The sequence below is a fragment of the Mastigoproctus giganteus genome, chromosome 11 (assembly GCF_048544385.1).
Source record: "Mastigoproctus giganteus isolate SK-2022 chromosome 11, ASM4854438v1, whole genome shotgun sequence".
Taxonomy (NCBI): domain Eukaryota; kingdom Metazoa; phylum Arthropoda; class Arachnida; order Uropygi; family Thelyphonidae; genus Mastigoproctus; species Mastigoproctus giganteus.
Genome location: NC_143585.1, coordinates 33,611,583 through 33,628,803, shown reverse-complemented (window position 1 = coordinate 33,628,803; position 17,221 = coordinate 33,611,583). Strand labels below are relative to the sequence as shown.

General features: G+C 35.8%; 1 protein-coding gene across 1 annotated transcript in view; it reads right to left on the bottom strand.

The window, feature by feature from the left end:
* Window positions 1-17,221, bottom strand: part of BNIP3 (BCL2 interacting protein 3) — a 125,869-nt gene that overhangs the window by 33,627 nt on the left and 75,021 nt on the right. Inside the window, exon 4 of the mRNA XM_090384336.1 lies at window positions 11,786-11,865. Within this exon, the coding sequence (XP_090240462.1) occupies window positions 11,786-11,865 (80 nt within the window). The remainder of the gene's footprint in view (window positions 1-11,785; window positions 11,866-17,221) is intronic.

The following is a 17,221-nucleotide window of genomic DNA, read 5'->3' as shown; positions in this document are numbered from 1 at the left end:
ACCTGTGCTCCTGAACTTACTCCTATTCTTTGCCGCCTTTTTTCACTTTCTTATTCCAAAGGTGTTTTTCCTTCTGCTTGGAAATTTGCTCATATCCAGCCAGTTCCTAAAAAGGGTGACAAATCCCTCTCATCCAATTATCGTCCCATTGCAATTACTTCTACTCTTTCTAAAGTAATGGAGAAATCAATTAACTGCCAACTCTTAAACTACCTAGAAACCTTCCGTCTGATCAACGATCGCCGGTATGGATTCCGTCAGTGTCGATCCACTGGTGATATTCTAGCTTATGTTACCCATTTATGAACTAATTCAATGGAAAAGTTCGGTGAAACACAAGCAGTTGCTCTTGACATCTCAAAGGCTTTTGATCGTGTTTGGCATAAAGATTTTCTAAACAAGCTTCTATCTTATGGTTTGCCAACTGTTTTTTGTAATTGGTTATCCAGTTTTCTCTCTGATCGCTCACTGAGTGATGGTAGATGGCTCTCTGTCTTCTAACTTCTTCGTCAATGCTGGTGTCCCCTAAGGTTCAGTTCTTTCCCCCACTCTTTTCCTCTTGTATATTAATGACCTTCTTCCATTGACTGGAAATCCTATCCATAGTTTTGCTGATGATAGCACATTGCATTCCACTTTCCATTTTAAGAAACCTTGTTCTGCTCAATCAGCTTGAACGTCTCGAAAATCTGCTACCAATTCCTTAAATGCCAATCTCCAGATAATTCTCCAGTGGGGCAAAGACAACTTAGTTGATTTCAATTCTTCTAAAACTCAGTCTTGTCTTATATCTCGCAAAAAGGATTCTTCTGCTCCTATGCTTATCTTTGGTGACACTCCGATTTCTAGGCAAAATGATATATCTCTTTTGGGGATTACCCTGACTTCTAATCTCTCTTGGCACAAGAACATTACAGATATTGCTTCCTCTGCATCTAAAAAACTTGGTTTTCTCTTTCGCTCTCAGCGTTACTTTTCTTCCAAACAGCTGTTCACTCTGTACAAATCGCAAATCTGCCCTACCATGGAATATTGTTCCCACATCTGGGGTGGTTTCCCAAAACCTCTCTCAGGCTTCTTGATTCCATTCAGAAGAGGGCAGTTAGGCTAATTAATGATTCATCCCTAAGAGAGTCTCTCCACTCACTGTCTCATAGATGTACTGTTTCTGCTGCGTGCCTCTTCTACAGATACTTCCATGGGCACTGTTCTTCTCAATTGGCTTCTATAATTCACGCTCTCTCTTTAAAAAAGTCCGAACACGTGCTACCACCAGCCAACATCCATTTACTGTCCAACTTCAAACTCACAGAACCAACTTTTCATCTTTCTCATTTATTCATTCAACTGCCGTTTTCTGGAACAACCTTCCTTCATACGTATTTCCTGAAAATTATAGTCTACAGAAGTTCAAGTCTAATGTCAACAAATATCCCCTTTCGTCTTCTCAACCTCCAACCCAAACACGGTACTAAGTACTATAGGTTCCAATACCTCTCGTGTTTGGGGTTTATATAGAAACATAGAAAAAAAAATTATGACCCTTAGTGTCATACCTGGTTGTTTATGTTGTGTGAATGGCTACTTAGCCTAGCCTGCCACAGCAAGCTGAAACAGGCTAGTTTCCATTCCTTGAAAATGTAGTCAGGCAAGGAATCTACTATCTAACACCTGCAATGCATACTCTCCAACCATTTGCTAAATACTGTAGAAGTGTAGAGAAATGTTGAAGAGTAAAAGAAGAAAATATGCAAGCTAGGACAGGAAAGATAAAAGAAAAGGCAAGGAGAAGGAAACAAACAAGAAGTAGAAGCAATAGTCCAATGTAACTCTGTTCTTCATATCCAAGTCCAGAATTGTCCTCTTCAGGTAGAAGAGCATTTGATGACATTCTACTGCTCACAACTGATTAGAGTCCCTGCGAGTGAGTTGCACAATGATATGCCTGTAATGGTGGAACACCATCAGATGATCTATTAGTCCCTGGATTGTAGATGGACAGAATAATACAGAAGTAACATTGAACACAGACATAACACCTTGTTTCTGGCAACAGCTGTCAAGTGCTTTTTAAGTTACTATGTACATCATTTACATTACATAAATGATCATGTGTGCTTCTAGACTTCAAGTATTGGCAGCCATTTTATAAACTTATTTTTCAAAGATTAGCAATATCAAACTAACACAATTTTACTCAATTTCTGACATATAAAGTTGTCAGTTGTGGATTTAAAAAATGCACTAACAGATGAGCCTTCTGTTCACTGGAATTACTTGTACAGAGCTCTTTACAGCTATCTCAGAACTACAATATACATGTTACAGCATGAACAATAAACAACATGGGCAATGATTACAGATATATTCTCAGGCTGTACACCAAATAATAGTTCAATTAATTTACAATTCTGACTTTAGAATCAGATATAAAGCAAATCTTTAAAAATACAAAGAGAAAAATTCTACAATATAATATGGCTGAATATTGATAAATGCAAACTGAAGAGAAAGGTACTAGGAATTTATTTTTTTATCATATGTATATATGTTATAAATTCATATTTCTCAATTTTGAATATGTGGATAACTATGAATTTCAATAATATTTTTGCATTACTAAAATACAAAATTACATGTACTTTTTCTTAACTATTCCTTTTGTGGGTAACACTAAGTTCAGTTTTTTTTTTTTAATTTCTTTTATTTGCATTTACTCGTAGGTGTATCTTTTTGAAAGTTTATGACAACTGAAAAGTAAAAAAAATTAAGTTCCTTTCATCGTATAAGATTGACTTTCTAACTTTTTCAGAATTAAATGAAACAATAATAACAGCAGCAGCTGGAGACAAGACGTTGAAACAACTGATAATGATAAAGTGATAATTACAAAATCTGACTCAAAGGCAAACATTAAACAGAAGTTCGTTGTCATAAGTAACAAATTTAAATACAGCAGGCCCCCGTTATAACGCGGTTCGCTATACGCTGATTCGCTATAACGCTGTTCTTATATTATAACCCGTATCTGACTATAACGCTGTCACAGATCACTATAACGCTCTTTTACAGATTACATTTTTGACATATTAACGAAATCGTTTCATTTGATGGAGTCGATAGCTTGAAAATGAATAGCAAAACAGCATTAAAACGTTTCCCACGCCGACTTGAGAAATTTTCCCAAGCTCAGTGAAATTTTCTCGCACGCTAATTTAGTTTCAGTACAGTGACTTGTTACGTAGTTCCGAGATCAACATTTTAAAAAATGATCAAGTATATTGCTTGTAATATTTGCGTTATATGCATTTATCCGAAGTCTAGTCATCACTCAGTAGAGTATTAGACATCGTGCGTAACGGAAAGTTTACTTGAACATTGTATCGTAATTAATTCAACCACCGCAGTTACATTTTCGAAGAGCTAATAATGACTGATAGGAATGAAAAAGCAACACCGTCTGGGGCAGTACGAAGACTATAAATGTAAGAAAAAGATTGAATTTGAAAATTAAATTAGACGTTTTGAAGCAAATCGATTCCGGTCAACGACAAACGGATGTGTGCCATAATTTAGGACTTGTAAGTTTAACTGTAAGAACAATTATAAAAAAATAAAGAATTAATTTTTGCAGCGGGAAAGATAGCTGTTCCACTGCAAGCAACTTTCTCATGTATCTTTTGTAAATATGTTTTGTAAACCCCTGGCACCACCATGCCGTGACGGGACTAATTGTATGTCTATCATTGCTGCAATTAAAGATTCTATTCTATTCTATAGGACTAGGCCCGCTATTAGGATTGAAATGGAAAGACTTTAATTTTATTGAAGATAATATTCCAATGCAGAATTGAGTTAAGTTAAATATTAAAAAAAGAGAGAGAGAGAAAGAGATTAGCCAATATGATGATCTGAAGAAAAGTCGCCTAAAAAAAAAAAAAAAAAAGTGGAACCATTTAAAACTGGTAAGGGCTGGTTGAATAGATTTAAAATCCAGGGAGAAGCCGCAAGTGCAGATCAAGGAGCCGAAACTTTCAAAAAAGAACTTGTTAAAATTATTGAAGAGGGATATTATGTGTTATACTTCTCAACAAGTTTTTAACATAGATGAAGCAGGACTTTTGTGGAAACGAATGCCTAAAAGAAGTTTCATATTGAAAGAAGAAAAAAACATGCCAGGTTTCAAAGCGGCGAAGGATCGGTTGACTTTATTGTTGGTTGTAACGTTGCGGGGGATTTAAAATTAATACCCCTTTTAGTTTATTTGGAAGAGGGCCAAAGTCCAACTCAAAATCCACACATTTTTCATGATTAAATTCATCAATTAAATTAAATTCATTATTTTAATTGGAATTTTAAATTTACTTTTGATACGCAAGTAGTTACCACATAATTATACGTATGCAATGCAGAATATTTTATATGTGCAAATATTTGAATATTAAATATTTTGACCTACATTTGTGCATCTTTTCATTACTGTTTATTATTCATTAGGAAATATCCTATGGCACCGACCGCAGCTCATAAATACATATGTTACCTTATGGGAAAGCGGCGCTCGCTTAGCGCGGATTCACTTAGCGTTCTGTTTTTCCGGAACGAATGATCAGCGTTAAGCGGGGGTCACCTGTACCTCATACCTTAAATAAATAAGTAGCTATTTTAACTACAGTCTAATTAATTCAAAGATTAGGTAAAGGCCCAGATACAAAAAAAAAAAGAAAAAGAAAAAGAAAATATATATATATATATATATATATATATATATATACATATATATATATACATATATATATATACAGGCAGTTCTTGCTTTACGAGTTCTCGGGTTTACAAGTTTTTTTCTCCCCTAGTATCAACAAAATCGAAAATATGAATATTAATTGCAAAAAATGAATGTTAAACATTCATAAAAACTGCATTTCAAACCACATGCGTAGCTATAGAATACAGTGTACCCAGCTTTACGATATTAATCTATTCCAGAGACACCATTGTATCGTTAAATTATTTTAATTTGAATCCAATAACACATTGTTTTTTGGTAATTCATTTCAAGATCTCAAAAGTTAATTTTCACTGTATAACTAAGCTATTTATCTCTCTAAAATTTCATTTTTAAGGTCACGAGCGTGACCTTAAGGCCATATACAAGGTCGTGAGCATGGTTTGTTAATTGTATTAGTTACAAATTCAAATCATTAATATGCACTACACTTTCATCGTTATCATATGTTCTGTTATAAGAATCAATTTTAAATGCCTTTGTGATATTTTTCTAAAGTACATTTCTGGAGGTCACGGCCATAAAACAATAAAAACAATTTGCACTTTCCGGTTTATTAGGTTTTTCTGTTAGTGCAAGCAATTATAAAAGGGTAGTAAACTCGATCTTCTTGCATTTGCGAAAATACCGATAGCTGGAATTGTGTGGTTTTTTACGTTATGATGAAATACGTTTCCCCTTTACTGAAATCTTCAATCGTATAAAAAAATAAATAAATAAATTTTCAGAATCTTCTCTTCATTCCCTCTTTTTAAAGCTTCGTAAACTTGTTACTCCACACGAATCGTGTTAATTGCAATTTGTGTGTGTGCTGTCAAAAAATGCTTATGCATGCAATCATGAAATTTATAATTAAAAGAGATTATCTTGGAAACCAAAGCCTCCTGAAACATTTTTGAAGACGACGACTACTTGTGCAACAAACCAACAAGTGCCAAGCCAATAATGAGTGGTCAACGAGTGTGCATTTTGTCGATGGTGATGAAGAATAAACATTCTTTAACATTTGTAAGTCGTAAATAATTTCTCTATTATTATAATTTGCTTGATTTTACAGGCTATGTTTTCATTTCTTTCGATAAATCAATCATTGTTTAAACAAACTAATTAGCTAACTAATTTCGTTGTTGAGAATGTAACCCCTATTTTTAACCTGATGTCTATGGGAAATAAATTCCCACTTTACGAGCGCGTGCTAGGAACGAATTAACTCGTAAAGTTGAGAACTACCTGTATATATATATACACTGTGTTCTTACTGAAGACTATAAAAATTATATTTTGTAAAGTTTACGTAATAGGTCCATGTCAGGTGTGCAACGCTAATGATATTGTACATGGGGCAATTAGGCATTATACGTGCATGAAATTATATTAGTCAATTTTATTTTATGGTATCTATCTGTAGGGAATTAGGTATATATGAACCAAACTAAAAAGTTAGTAAAAGTAAACTAGCTTTAGCCTGGAAGGCCTATATTAAATTAAATTAATGAAAAATGGAAATTTAAAAAAAAATGATAAAAAATAACATTCTTCCTCTTGGTCATCGGTCTGCTACTTCTTCGGGGGCTTTGAGAGGACCGATAGCCAGACTAAAAGAATGTTTCATACCTACCCGTTTCTGTTGTCCCCATTCTAGTTTTGCCTGATTTTAATTTTTAATTTTTAGGTGATTGTATAGAAATTAAATGAGAAGTGCTAATAAATGAGAAAAGGTAATGTGTTAAATTTAAATTTTGTAAAAATAGTATCAGAATCAGCAAACTGGGATAGGCGACACAAAGCCAAACGGGTATGTATCAGATTAAATGAGAATAGGTTCTTACTTCCTTCTTGTACTGTGGTGGTCAGACTGAAAAAGAGATCAATTCCTACCTTCTGGTTGTTTTATGTGTGCTGATTAAATGATAGTGCACAGCCACACTTTTCAATGACTATGGCGTGATGGTGAAATTGCTGTAGGCAGTATGCCCTATGTCAATGCAATTATTCTGATAGTTCTAAGAGGGTTTTTGGAAGTTTATTTGAGTTAGTGGGGGAGGGGGTTCCCTCTGATGGCAGAAGGAACCTATATGAATGAAATGGTGTGTTTATGCACATACAAGAAGTATTAGTATGATTAAATACAAGAAGCATGTTAAAAAGTGTGTTAATGAAAATATATAGCAAATGCTATCCCCTGGACAAGGGTGGCCAGCATAGCTTTTCTAAGACATAATGACCCATGTATGACTGAGGGGATAACTACATACATATTTATAGCCTCCTTCAATGCAAATTTTCACCTTGTCTCTAAGTTTGTAATTAACTGAAGGGATATGAACATTATTATGTGTTTAAAATAATACCTTAGCCAGAATTATTCTGTTGTTGGGAGTTTGATGCAAGTTGATAAATTGCCAAATTATTAGATTGTCTGTTTTTTTTGTATGGGGGGGATTTTTGGTCAGCCGGGTTACAGTGCAGTCAGACGAAGAGCCTCTTCTGAGCCCAATAAACCCGGTCACTTATAATGTTTTTATTGTTCTATTGTTTGGGGTTTATGTTTTTATTATTCTAATATTTGGAAGGTTATTTTTGGACATCCGGGTTACAGTGCAGCAGACGACAAGCCTTGTCTGAGTGTAATAAACCTGGGAATCAAAATTGGAAGTAATTTCTCTGGTGGGCAATAATCTTTATCTTAGTTTGATGCAGGACAGTGGTTTTTAGACAACCAGGCAAAGATGGGTTACAGGCCATTTATTGGTGCTATCAAACTTTAGTTCTAAATGGGTTCAGTGTATTTTCAATAACTGTATTGGGATTGGCGTCGGGGTGGTGTAGGTTGAGGTGTGCAAGTATGGCCACTTTAATATGATGTCTGCTGTAATTGGCAGGTATATTATTCTTGATGAGAAGATCTATCAGTTTTTTTTATTGCTTCTGTCATGTTATCTAGATTATTGCAGATGTGTATTAACCTGTTTTTCTGATTTCTAATAGTGTTGCCATGGATATGTTTAGCCAAATTGCTCTCCCAGTTGGTAAGTTTTATAGCTGGGAAGCTAAAATGGTCTCTCTTATCATAATGTTGAGTGTAAACATTGTCATTGGTGATAATGATTTGGCTGTCGAGATAGAAAGCTTGTAAGTTGCTATCCGGGTTGGTGCGTTCTATGGTTAAGTCTGCGGGATAAATTTCCTTGGCTATATTGTTGAAATTGATAACCAGGACATCATCAATGTATCTGTAGAATATAATTTCTTCTTTGATATTGTTTTCAAAATAATGCAGGTTGGCTATGGAGCAAGAATTACTGGACCCCATAGCCACTCCCCTACTCTGCACATAAATGCTGTCTCCCATAAGTACGTAATTGTTTTTGACACTAAGATTAATAAGATTGTGCCAACACTGTTTATTACATCCCATTATATTCTGATAAGTTTCGTAGTAGTATAAAAACTTTTTTTTAAATTGTCGTGTGAAATACTGGTGAAAAGGTTTTTAAAATCGTAAGTGTATAGACTTCTGATTCTATTGTTTTTGATGTGGTCTAAATATTTTCTATTATTGGAGATAAATTTAGTATTAGTGAGTTGGTTGGCTATAATATTTAATTTATCCTCCATTAAATTACTGGATGGTTTTATATAGCTGTTTCTGCCAGAGGTGATGAACCTTTTTCCAATCGGAACTTTATGGAATTTAGGAATCCAATATACGAAAGGGTATCTTGTATTATCTATTTTTAATTTGATTTTTTTTGTGAATGGCTTTAAATGTTTTTGGTAATGCAGCTGGGTGTGGAGTTGACGAGCTTATATGTAGAGCTGTAGTCCATCTCCTTTTTAAATGTGTCTATGTAGAATTTTTTGCATATAACGCTGAAGTTGTTATTGGCCTTATCTGTACTTGTGATGACGAATTTATTTTGTAGTTCTTTCGTTTTATAATTAATTCTTTTAAGGTTGTATTGTTTAATGTAACTTTGGTGTGGTATGATTTCTTTGATCTGCCCATAAGTTCGGTGGAAGTATTTATCCAACTTTGAAATGCTTCTACTGGTGTGTTGAATTTGTAGGCAGTTTTAAAGGCAAACTGTAGAAGATCCATGTAAATAGAGTTGTGTGTGTGTTTTTTAGGTTGGCTTGGGTGTTGGGTCTGAATTTAGTTCCCTTTTTCATAATCTCTCTTAGGGTATGGTCCTCTATAATGTTAAGGTTGCCTGTAATGAGGCTCTATGTATTTTTTATATTTGTTTTCCTAGCAGCAACAGGGTTGATCTGTGAAGTTCATATTAGCAGTGATGTTTTTGTAGTTACATATGGCCATCCCTATAGGCTTGTTGTATCTGTGTCCGATTTCTATGTTGATATTTTTTATGGGAAGGTATGTATTAGTTTTATTCATGATATCTCTGATGTTGACATAGTCAAATGAACGATTAAGGAATTTTATAATGCAGTATTCTTTTGTTGTTCTAACTGGGTAATCAATTCAGATTCTGAATTTAAATATATCTTCTAAAGTATGGATAAGATGTATGTTCTGGATAGTGAGTTTTTGGTAAATCTTGCTTAATGCTTTTAGTTTACTGATTTTAAGGGCAAATAGGGTATTGTGTATAGTTTTCACGTTAATAGAATCCCTATCCCGTTCTGTGAGAAGTTTATCAAAGTCGTTAAGATTTTGTGGCCTAATCCTGTTGTAGTTGCTGCGTTCTTGCTTAATTTTATAATTTTTTATCCCATTTTTGTGCAAGTTTTTAGTTAGTTGAAAAATGGTATATGTACATTGTTTGGGGCTAGTGTAGGTGAAATTTCTGCCAATGAATCTATTGTTTAGTCCGTATGGGTAGAGGGATTTATATTGTAGAATAAACAGGTCTTCCATAATTTCCCTTTTGGGGGTGTTTTCCATTATTGCTAGGATGGCTATCGATATATTGGAAGAGTCTGAGTTCTATTACATTGGTGTATTTGTCTGTAATGTTGGAGCTGCTGTCTTTGGTGGGATTTTCACCATATTGATCATTACAGAAACAAAGAACTCCTTGTCGTTTTTTGCCTTCAGTCTGGGTGGCTGGCCCCAGCTGAAGTCATCTAGATTGTGGGTAGACAACGATAAGTTTTATGTATATATATATATATATATTTTTTTTTTTTTTTTATTATTATTTCTGCATTGGTCCATAAATATTAGTTACAGGTTGTTACAATTTATTAACTTTCTTTCTTTCCATATTACTCACACACACACACACACACACACACACACACACACACACACACACACACACACACACACACACACACACACACACACCTGCCACTTTATTAGGTACACCTACCTAGTAGCATGTTGGAGCCTCCTTTAGCCTTCAAAATAGCCTGAATTCATCTAGCCATGGATTGAACAAGATGAAAACATTGTGCAGGAATGGAGTACCATGCAGACATGAGCGAGTCATGCAGTTCCTTGAGATTCGATGGATGTAGGCCTGCAGTGAACAGCCCTTTCCAGCTCATCCCAAAGATGTTCAAGAGGATTCAGATCCAGGGACTGAGCGGGCCACTGCAGCAAAGAAAAGTCATTGTCATGCTCCTGGAACCATTCCATACTGATTCGGGCTTTGTGCACTGCAGCATTATCCTGCTGGAAGTAACCATCTGACTGAGGATAAACTGGCAACATGAACGGATGCACTTGGTCAGCAACGATGTTTAGGTACAATCTGGCATTCAGATGTGAATCTACGGGTATCAATGGACACAATGTGTACCAAGAAAACATTCCCCACATCATGACACTGCCCCCACCACCTTGCACAGTAGTCGTCAAACATGACAAGTCCATGGATTCATGTTGTTTTCGCCAAATTCTGAGCCTTCCATCAACATGATGCACCAGGAGCTTCGACTCATCAGACCAAGCAACTGTTTTCCAATCCTCAATAGTCCAGTGCCGGTGTTGCTGTGCCCACAGGAGACATGCTCTCTTGTTCTTCACTGATAACAAAGGTACGTGATGTGGCCATCGGTTGTAGCCCATTCGCAACAAAGTGCGACTAGTCAGTCGCACTTTGTTGCAAATATTTTGTTCTGCGCACCAAGGTTGTATTCTGACGTGATGCACGACATTGTTGCCAGTCTCTTTGCTTGCACAATTCTAGCCATCCTCCTCTGATCTCTCTCTTCAACAAGCAATTTTCTTCCACAGGAGTGCCGTCGAGAGGATGTTTTCTGTTCATTGCACCATTCTTGATACACCACACCCTTGAAACTGTGGTGTGTGAAAAGTTCAGAAGAACTGCCATTTCAGAGATGCTTTATCCAGCATGTCTTGCACCTACTACCGTGCCACGTTCGAAGTCCGTTAGATCACTCCTTTACCCCATTCTTGCTACGGTTTGTACGCTTAACTAATACTAGAAAGGTTGTTCTGCTGCATCCACAACTGTGGTCATGTGACTTGCAACGTTGTGGGGCAAACCATTTGTGTGCACAGCAGAGGTGAACCTAATAAAGTGGCAGCACAGTGTATATACACATACACACAAGTTGCTATATAGATCATTTACAAAAGAATCATACAAATTTATTCATTAATTTTTGTTCGCAACAAGATTCAAGTTACATGTTGAGCAAACTCAACCACTTGGCCAATATCAACAATGACATGTGCTGGCAATACTGCACTTAGTTAAAATGGCAATGGTTGAGGGAAAAAAAAAAAAAATTGAGTAGTATTCTAAACTTTGGCACAGTAACAACTTCATACAATTTTTAACAGAAATCCACTTCAACTTGTAAATGGATTGTTTGATCGAGTGAATCTTTGTTAAAAATTGCATGAAGTTGTTATTGCGCCAAAGTTTAGAATCCTTCTCAATTAACACTGCCATCTTTTATAATAATAAAGCTATTTGTATGAATTCAGATGAATTTGTACAATTCTTTTGTGAACATCCCACATAATTTTTAAGAATGATTCATGTAAGTACTTACATTGGAGGTTGCTGATCTGGTCTGCTACTCCAATCCCATATCCAGTCTGTAGTTAATTGTTTTTTGTCTTGTAGGTCATCCTTTGAATAAATTTTGTTTTATTAGTTATATAAATTTAATTAACTGTGTTACAAAGCCAAATAAATTCACTGGACAACCTAGAATGTTATAATTTAAACTGTATATATAGTACAGTCAGGACACAAGGGATTTTTTTTTTAGCCAAAAACCCCAAGTATAAGGGATATTAGAACCGTGCATTGGTTTAAGGTTCTCAAGATGAAAGAAGACTTGAATTTCTGTAGATCGTAATTTTCAGGAAATATGTATGAGGGGAGATTGTTCCAGAAAATGGAAGTTGAAGGAATAAATGAGGAAGAAAAACAGTTGGACAGTAAAAGGATGTTGATTGGTTGCAGCAAGAATTTGGACTGCTTTGGAAGTAAGTGGGAATTATAGAAGCTAATTTAAAGGAACAGTGCCCATGGAAGTATCTATAGAAAAGGCATGCAGAAGAAACAGAACAGAGTGGAGAGACTGTTAGAGATGGGTCATTAATTAACCTATCCAACCTCTTTTGAAAGGAATTTAGAAGCCTGAGAGAGGTTTTGGGATCACCACCCTAGATGTGTTAACAATATTCCATGGCAAGGCAGATTACATATCTCTATTAGGGATTATCCTGACAGAAGTCAGGATAATCCCTAATAGAGATATGTAATCTTATCTAGAAATCTCAGTGTCATCGAAGATAAGCATAGCAGCAGAAGAATCCTTTGTGTGAGACATAAGACAAGACTGAGTTTTAGAAGTTGAAATCAACTAAGTTATCTTTACCCCACTGAAGAATTATCTGGAGATCAGCATTTTGGGAATTGATAGTGGATATTCGGGAAGTTGAAACTGTTTGTACAGGCAGGGCAAGGTTTCTCAAACTGGAAGGTGGAATGCAATGTGCTATCATCAGCAAAACTATGGATGGGAAAAGAGTGGTAGAAAGAAATGAACCTTGGGGAACACCAGAGGAAAATGGATACCCAATTACAAAAACAGTTGGAAAATCATAAGAAGGAAGCTTATTTAGATGACCTTTATGCCAAACATGATCAAAAGCAACTTCTTGAGTTTCACCAAACTTTTCCATTGAATTTGTATGTAGATTGTTAACATAAGCAGTATATCACCAGTAGTGACATAACTACGGTTGATGGCACCCAGGGCAAATAAAAAAAATGGTGCCCCTTGAAAACTGTTCTTTTGGAATTTTTGCATTTTTTAACCATTAAAAGGTGTCCCCCAAATTTGGCATTCAAGGTACGTGTCCCACCTGCCTCATCCTAGTTATACACCACTAATCACCAGTGGATCAATGCTGACAGAATCTCGTGATCATTGGATCAGATGGAAGGTTTCTAGATAGTTTAGGAGTTGGCAGTTAATAGGTTTCTCCATTACTTTAGAAAGAGTAGAAGTGCAATGGGGATGATAATTGGATGGGATGGATTTGTCATCTTTTTTGGAATTGGCTGGATATGAGCAAATTTCCAAGCAGAAGGCAAAACACCTGTGGAATAAGAAAGTAAAAAAAGGTGATAGAACAGGAGTGAGCTCAGGAGCACAGATTTAGAGAACAAGTGGAAAAATACTATCAGGACCTGGCATTTTCTTGTATCAATACTGTTCAAAATTCTTCTGACATATTCTACATGGAAAACCACAAGAGGCGTTGAATGGAGTGTCAAGGTGTGTTTGTTTTAATTGCGGTCTCCAGGGTTCCCCCTATATACCGCAGTAGCATCTGAAAAAGCAAAAGGCCAAGGCTGGCAAGCGTATATATGTAGGTGTGTAAGTATGTGTGTTATGTTGAGTGTTGACTGTTGGCACCTGGCGACTTCGCAGCCAGGGGACACCTGGTCTCTTCCCTCTGACTCCCACCCTTGGCCACGAGGAGGCGCACCAGGAACTGCTCTTAAACAAACTCTTACTGGGTCTCATCAGGCAAGCCTGGGAGCCCCAAGGTGTTTAGGGAAAGGAAGTAGATATAAGAATGAGAAGTATGGGAATTGGAAGGGAAGGGAAAATTAGATAGAAGATAAGGGGAAGAAAGAAGAAATAGACATCCCCTGAAATAGAAGAGAAAGTAAAAAAAAAAAAAAAAAATACAAAGTATTCAGGTATTTTATGAAAAGGAAAATTGGTAATAGAATGAGAAGTATGGGAGCAGGAGGGGAAGGGGAAATAGAGACAGAAAGTAGGGGAAGAAGAAAAAGGCATCCCCTAGAAGAACGAGTAACACAGAGTAAGAAAGTACAACATATTTAAAAACGACTAGTGAACAGATACTTAATCTAAACTTAAGACCAAATATCAGTCAACCATAAACAATAAGAACAATATGTACATTGGCTCTAGCTGTAGACCATCCCATAATATAAGTGGGGAGACATTAACAAACCAATTCTATTTCCTGAATCCTAACATTAGGTGACAGGAAACAAAGAAAATCATGTCTACACAAAAGCTAAGTTAAGTTTTAAGCCCATTACAATTCAATACTAGCAAAGAGTTAGCAATACCCACCCACAAGTACAGTGAGAAACAATAAAACAAAATTAGAATACATTTCTGCAACCAAAATCATTCCAACCCCTCCCAACACAGGAGAAGAAACAAGGGCAATTTATAGTCTCTCCACAAAGGCAAGAATAATTTCCAAAAGGACATCTCCCATTTAATAACACATTGGCCCAAACAATTGGTAAGGGACAAAAATCAGTTATTTACAATAATTTAACTATTTATAATAAACATCGAGAAAACAATATATACCTAATTAAAACAACTACAAATCACAAAAAAAAAAAAAAAAAACCAATGACATATCACCTTGTAGCCAACATATTAACTCTACAATGTCTATCCTCTAAATTCAGAGGGAAACCACAACTTCTAGAACATATGTATGTATATATACTTTACAGCCAATGAAGAGTCAGTCAATCATCAACTCTACATTTCAGATTATCCTGCCAAGCACTAACAACATAAGTACTGGGCCACCAAACCAGATGCCCAAAACACTATGGGAAGTTCAACCCTCAACAGTCAAGACTTCTAATATTAAGACAAGGTGCAAGTGAGTCTACACAAGCCCAAATTCCTAAAAAAAAAAAAAAGGCTCAGTTCAAAACATTACTTTGTTAGACAACTAATAATTAATAATCTTTTAGGAGAAACACACAACTCCAGCACTTGCCAGTAAGTAATTCAACAAGTCATTGAGACAGTAATTGTAACACCAATGCCTGGATAACAGCCAGTACTATGAAGGAAAAAAAAAAAAACCACAAGATCAGACATACAGTAACAGTTCCAATCCAGCCAGTTCACCAATAACGAAATGAAAACCTCATAGTATATGCTATTAAACCAAAGGTCCTTGGCCAACAGACATTTCCACCCTAATAAATCAAGTTCAACCAGGTAAAATCAATTCACCAAAACAGTTCTTTTAAACACAACTAGGTTTTTATTGCCGATGGTCATGATGTACAATTGAAAACAAGTTATAGATTCTGCAACTTTGATATTTATTATCAATTAACATGCACTTTCTATCAGAATCTCAACCCAAGACAAAAGTTCAATTAATTTCATCCAAACCCAGTCAGGAACCACCACTAGTTAAAGTCTATTATTTAACCTATTTACAATCAGGTCTAAATTCAGTTCACAACTTAAATATGCCTTGATTAGCCGATCACAAGCAATAAAACCCTATCAAGGATTCCAATCTCAAATCTGAAAGCATAAATATTTATGCATGTTAAACATTTCCATGATTTACATATTTTTATTATTATTATTATTAGCCATATGGTGCAAGGAAGCCAGAGCTTTTGCTGCACAAGTAAAAAAAAAAAAAAAAAAAACCCAATTTACCCAGAGAGAGAGAGAGAGAGAGAGAGAAGTAGAAGGGAATCACCAAGAAAGAGAAGAATGATGGTATCCAGCTTAGGACCCTAGGTGTGCCAAGCCCATACTCACCAGATGTGAGCCCCTGGGGTTAAATATCAACATAATTTCATTAGATACATTTACTCAAGTAGACAGCATTTTCAGAAATTACAAAACTTACAGAATGCGATTAACAACACATCCAGTAAAATTAACCATGGTCATTGAGATCACCATGCTTAATACGCTTCCTTCTGCTGAATAATTTATCAGCAAACTTCATTAATGCTGTGTAATTTTCTCTATCTACAAGAAAATGAAACATATCACTCCAGCTATATACATTTGTAACCTATATCTAAGGTCTACGTAAGACACACAGTCAAAGATCAGGTGCTCCACAGTTTCTGGAGCACCGCAATGACAGGAGTTTCAAAGGCCAAAGGAAAAAAAGCTTAGAATTTAGCTTCCATTCTGTTACATTAGGCATAAACCTGTGAGTATTTCTTTCAAGTTCAGATAGATATCAATGATTCTGCCAGTCTCTAAAAAACTGCAGTCTAATCCTAGAAATGTCTTCTTTTTCAGAAAGATTCAAATCTACTGAATAAGCTCCTGCCTGCACAGCGCAGGAATATTTTTGCGTCGATTACACAAGAGATATTGTAATATAACCTCATATTGTATGGAGATCCTGCCTCACAAAACTGTAGGACAGTCTCAACTGTAAGGCCACAGTTGAGACTGTCCTACAGGCACAAGAGACAGCCAGCAGGAAGAATCTTTGGGTCTGTAGTAAATGTCTTTTAATTAGACAATTACTAAACCTGAAGCCCCAAGCACCAGCTGCATAACATATAATAGGAATAAATATACTAGTATAATAAAACTTAAGAGTTGAGGGTTTGAACCCCCAATCATTTTTTGTAATTCTAATAATCTTTCCAATAACAGCCTTAATTTTTTGTAAGATATACTTTACATGAGTAACAAAATTAAATCTACGTCTATCATAATGCCTAAATATTTATATGATCTAGTAATTTTGATTGCCTGATCATTCAATCTGACATTTGAAGGCCTATTTAAGTTAAGATAACCCTTCAATAACATCTGTTTGGGTTTTGGAATGGAAATTTGTGATTGATGATTTTGCACCAATCATTCAAATCTTCCAAAATGAAGTTTGCCCTATTTTCTAATTCAAGATGGAACTGGCTGAAAACAAGAACTAGAACGTCCGCATATGCAATTTTCATGTTGAACTAAAAGCCACCCATCAAGGACCACATTCCAGCAAACAGGGCCAAGAATGGATCCCCGAGGGAAGCCTCTGGTCACAGGATGGGAAACCCTGAAAAAACCCGAAGAGATGGGTAATACTCCTATCACAAAAATTGTTGGAAACCACACGATAAAGTGGAAGAGAGACCCTGGCCTCCCTGAACCTTGCCAGGATGCTTTGCTACCAATAGGTGT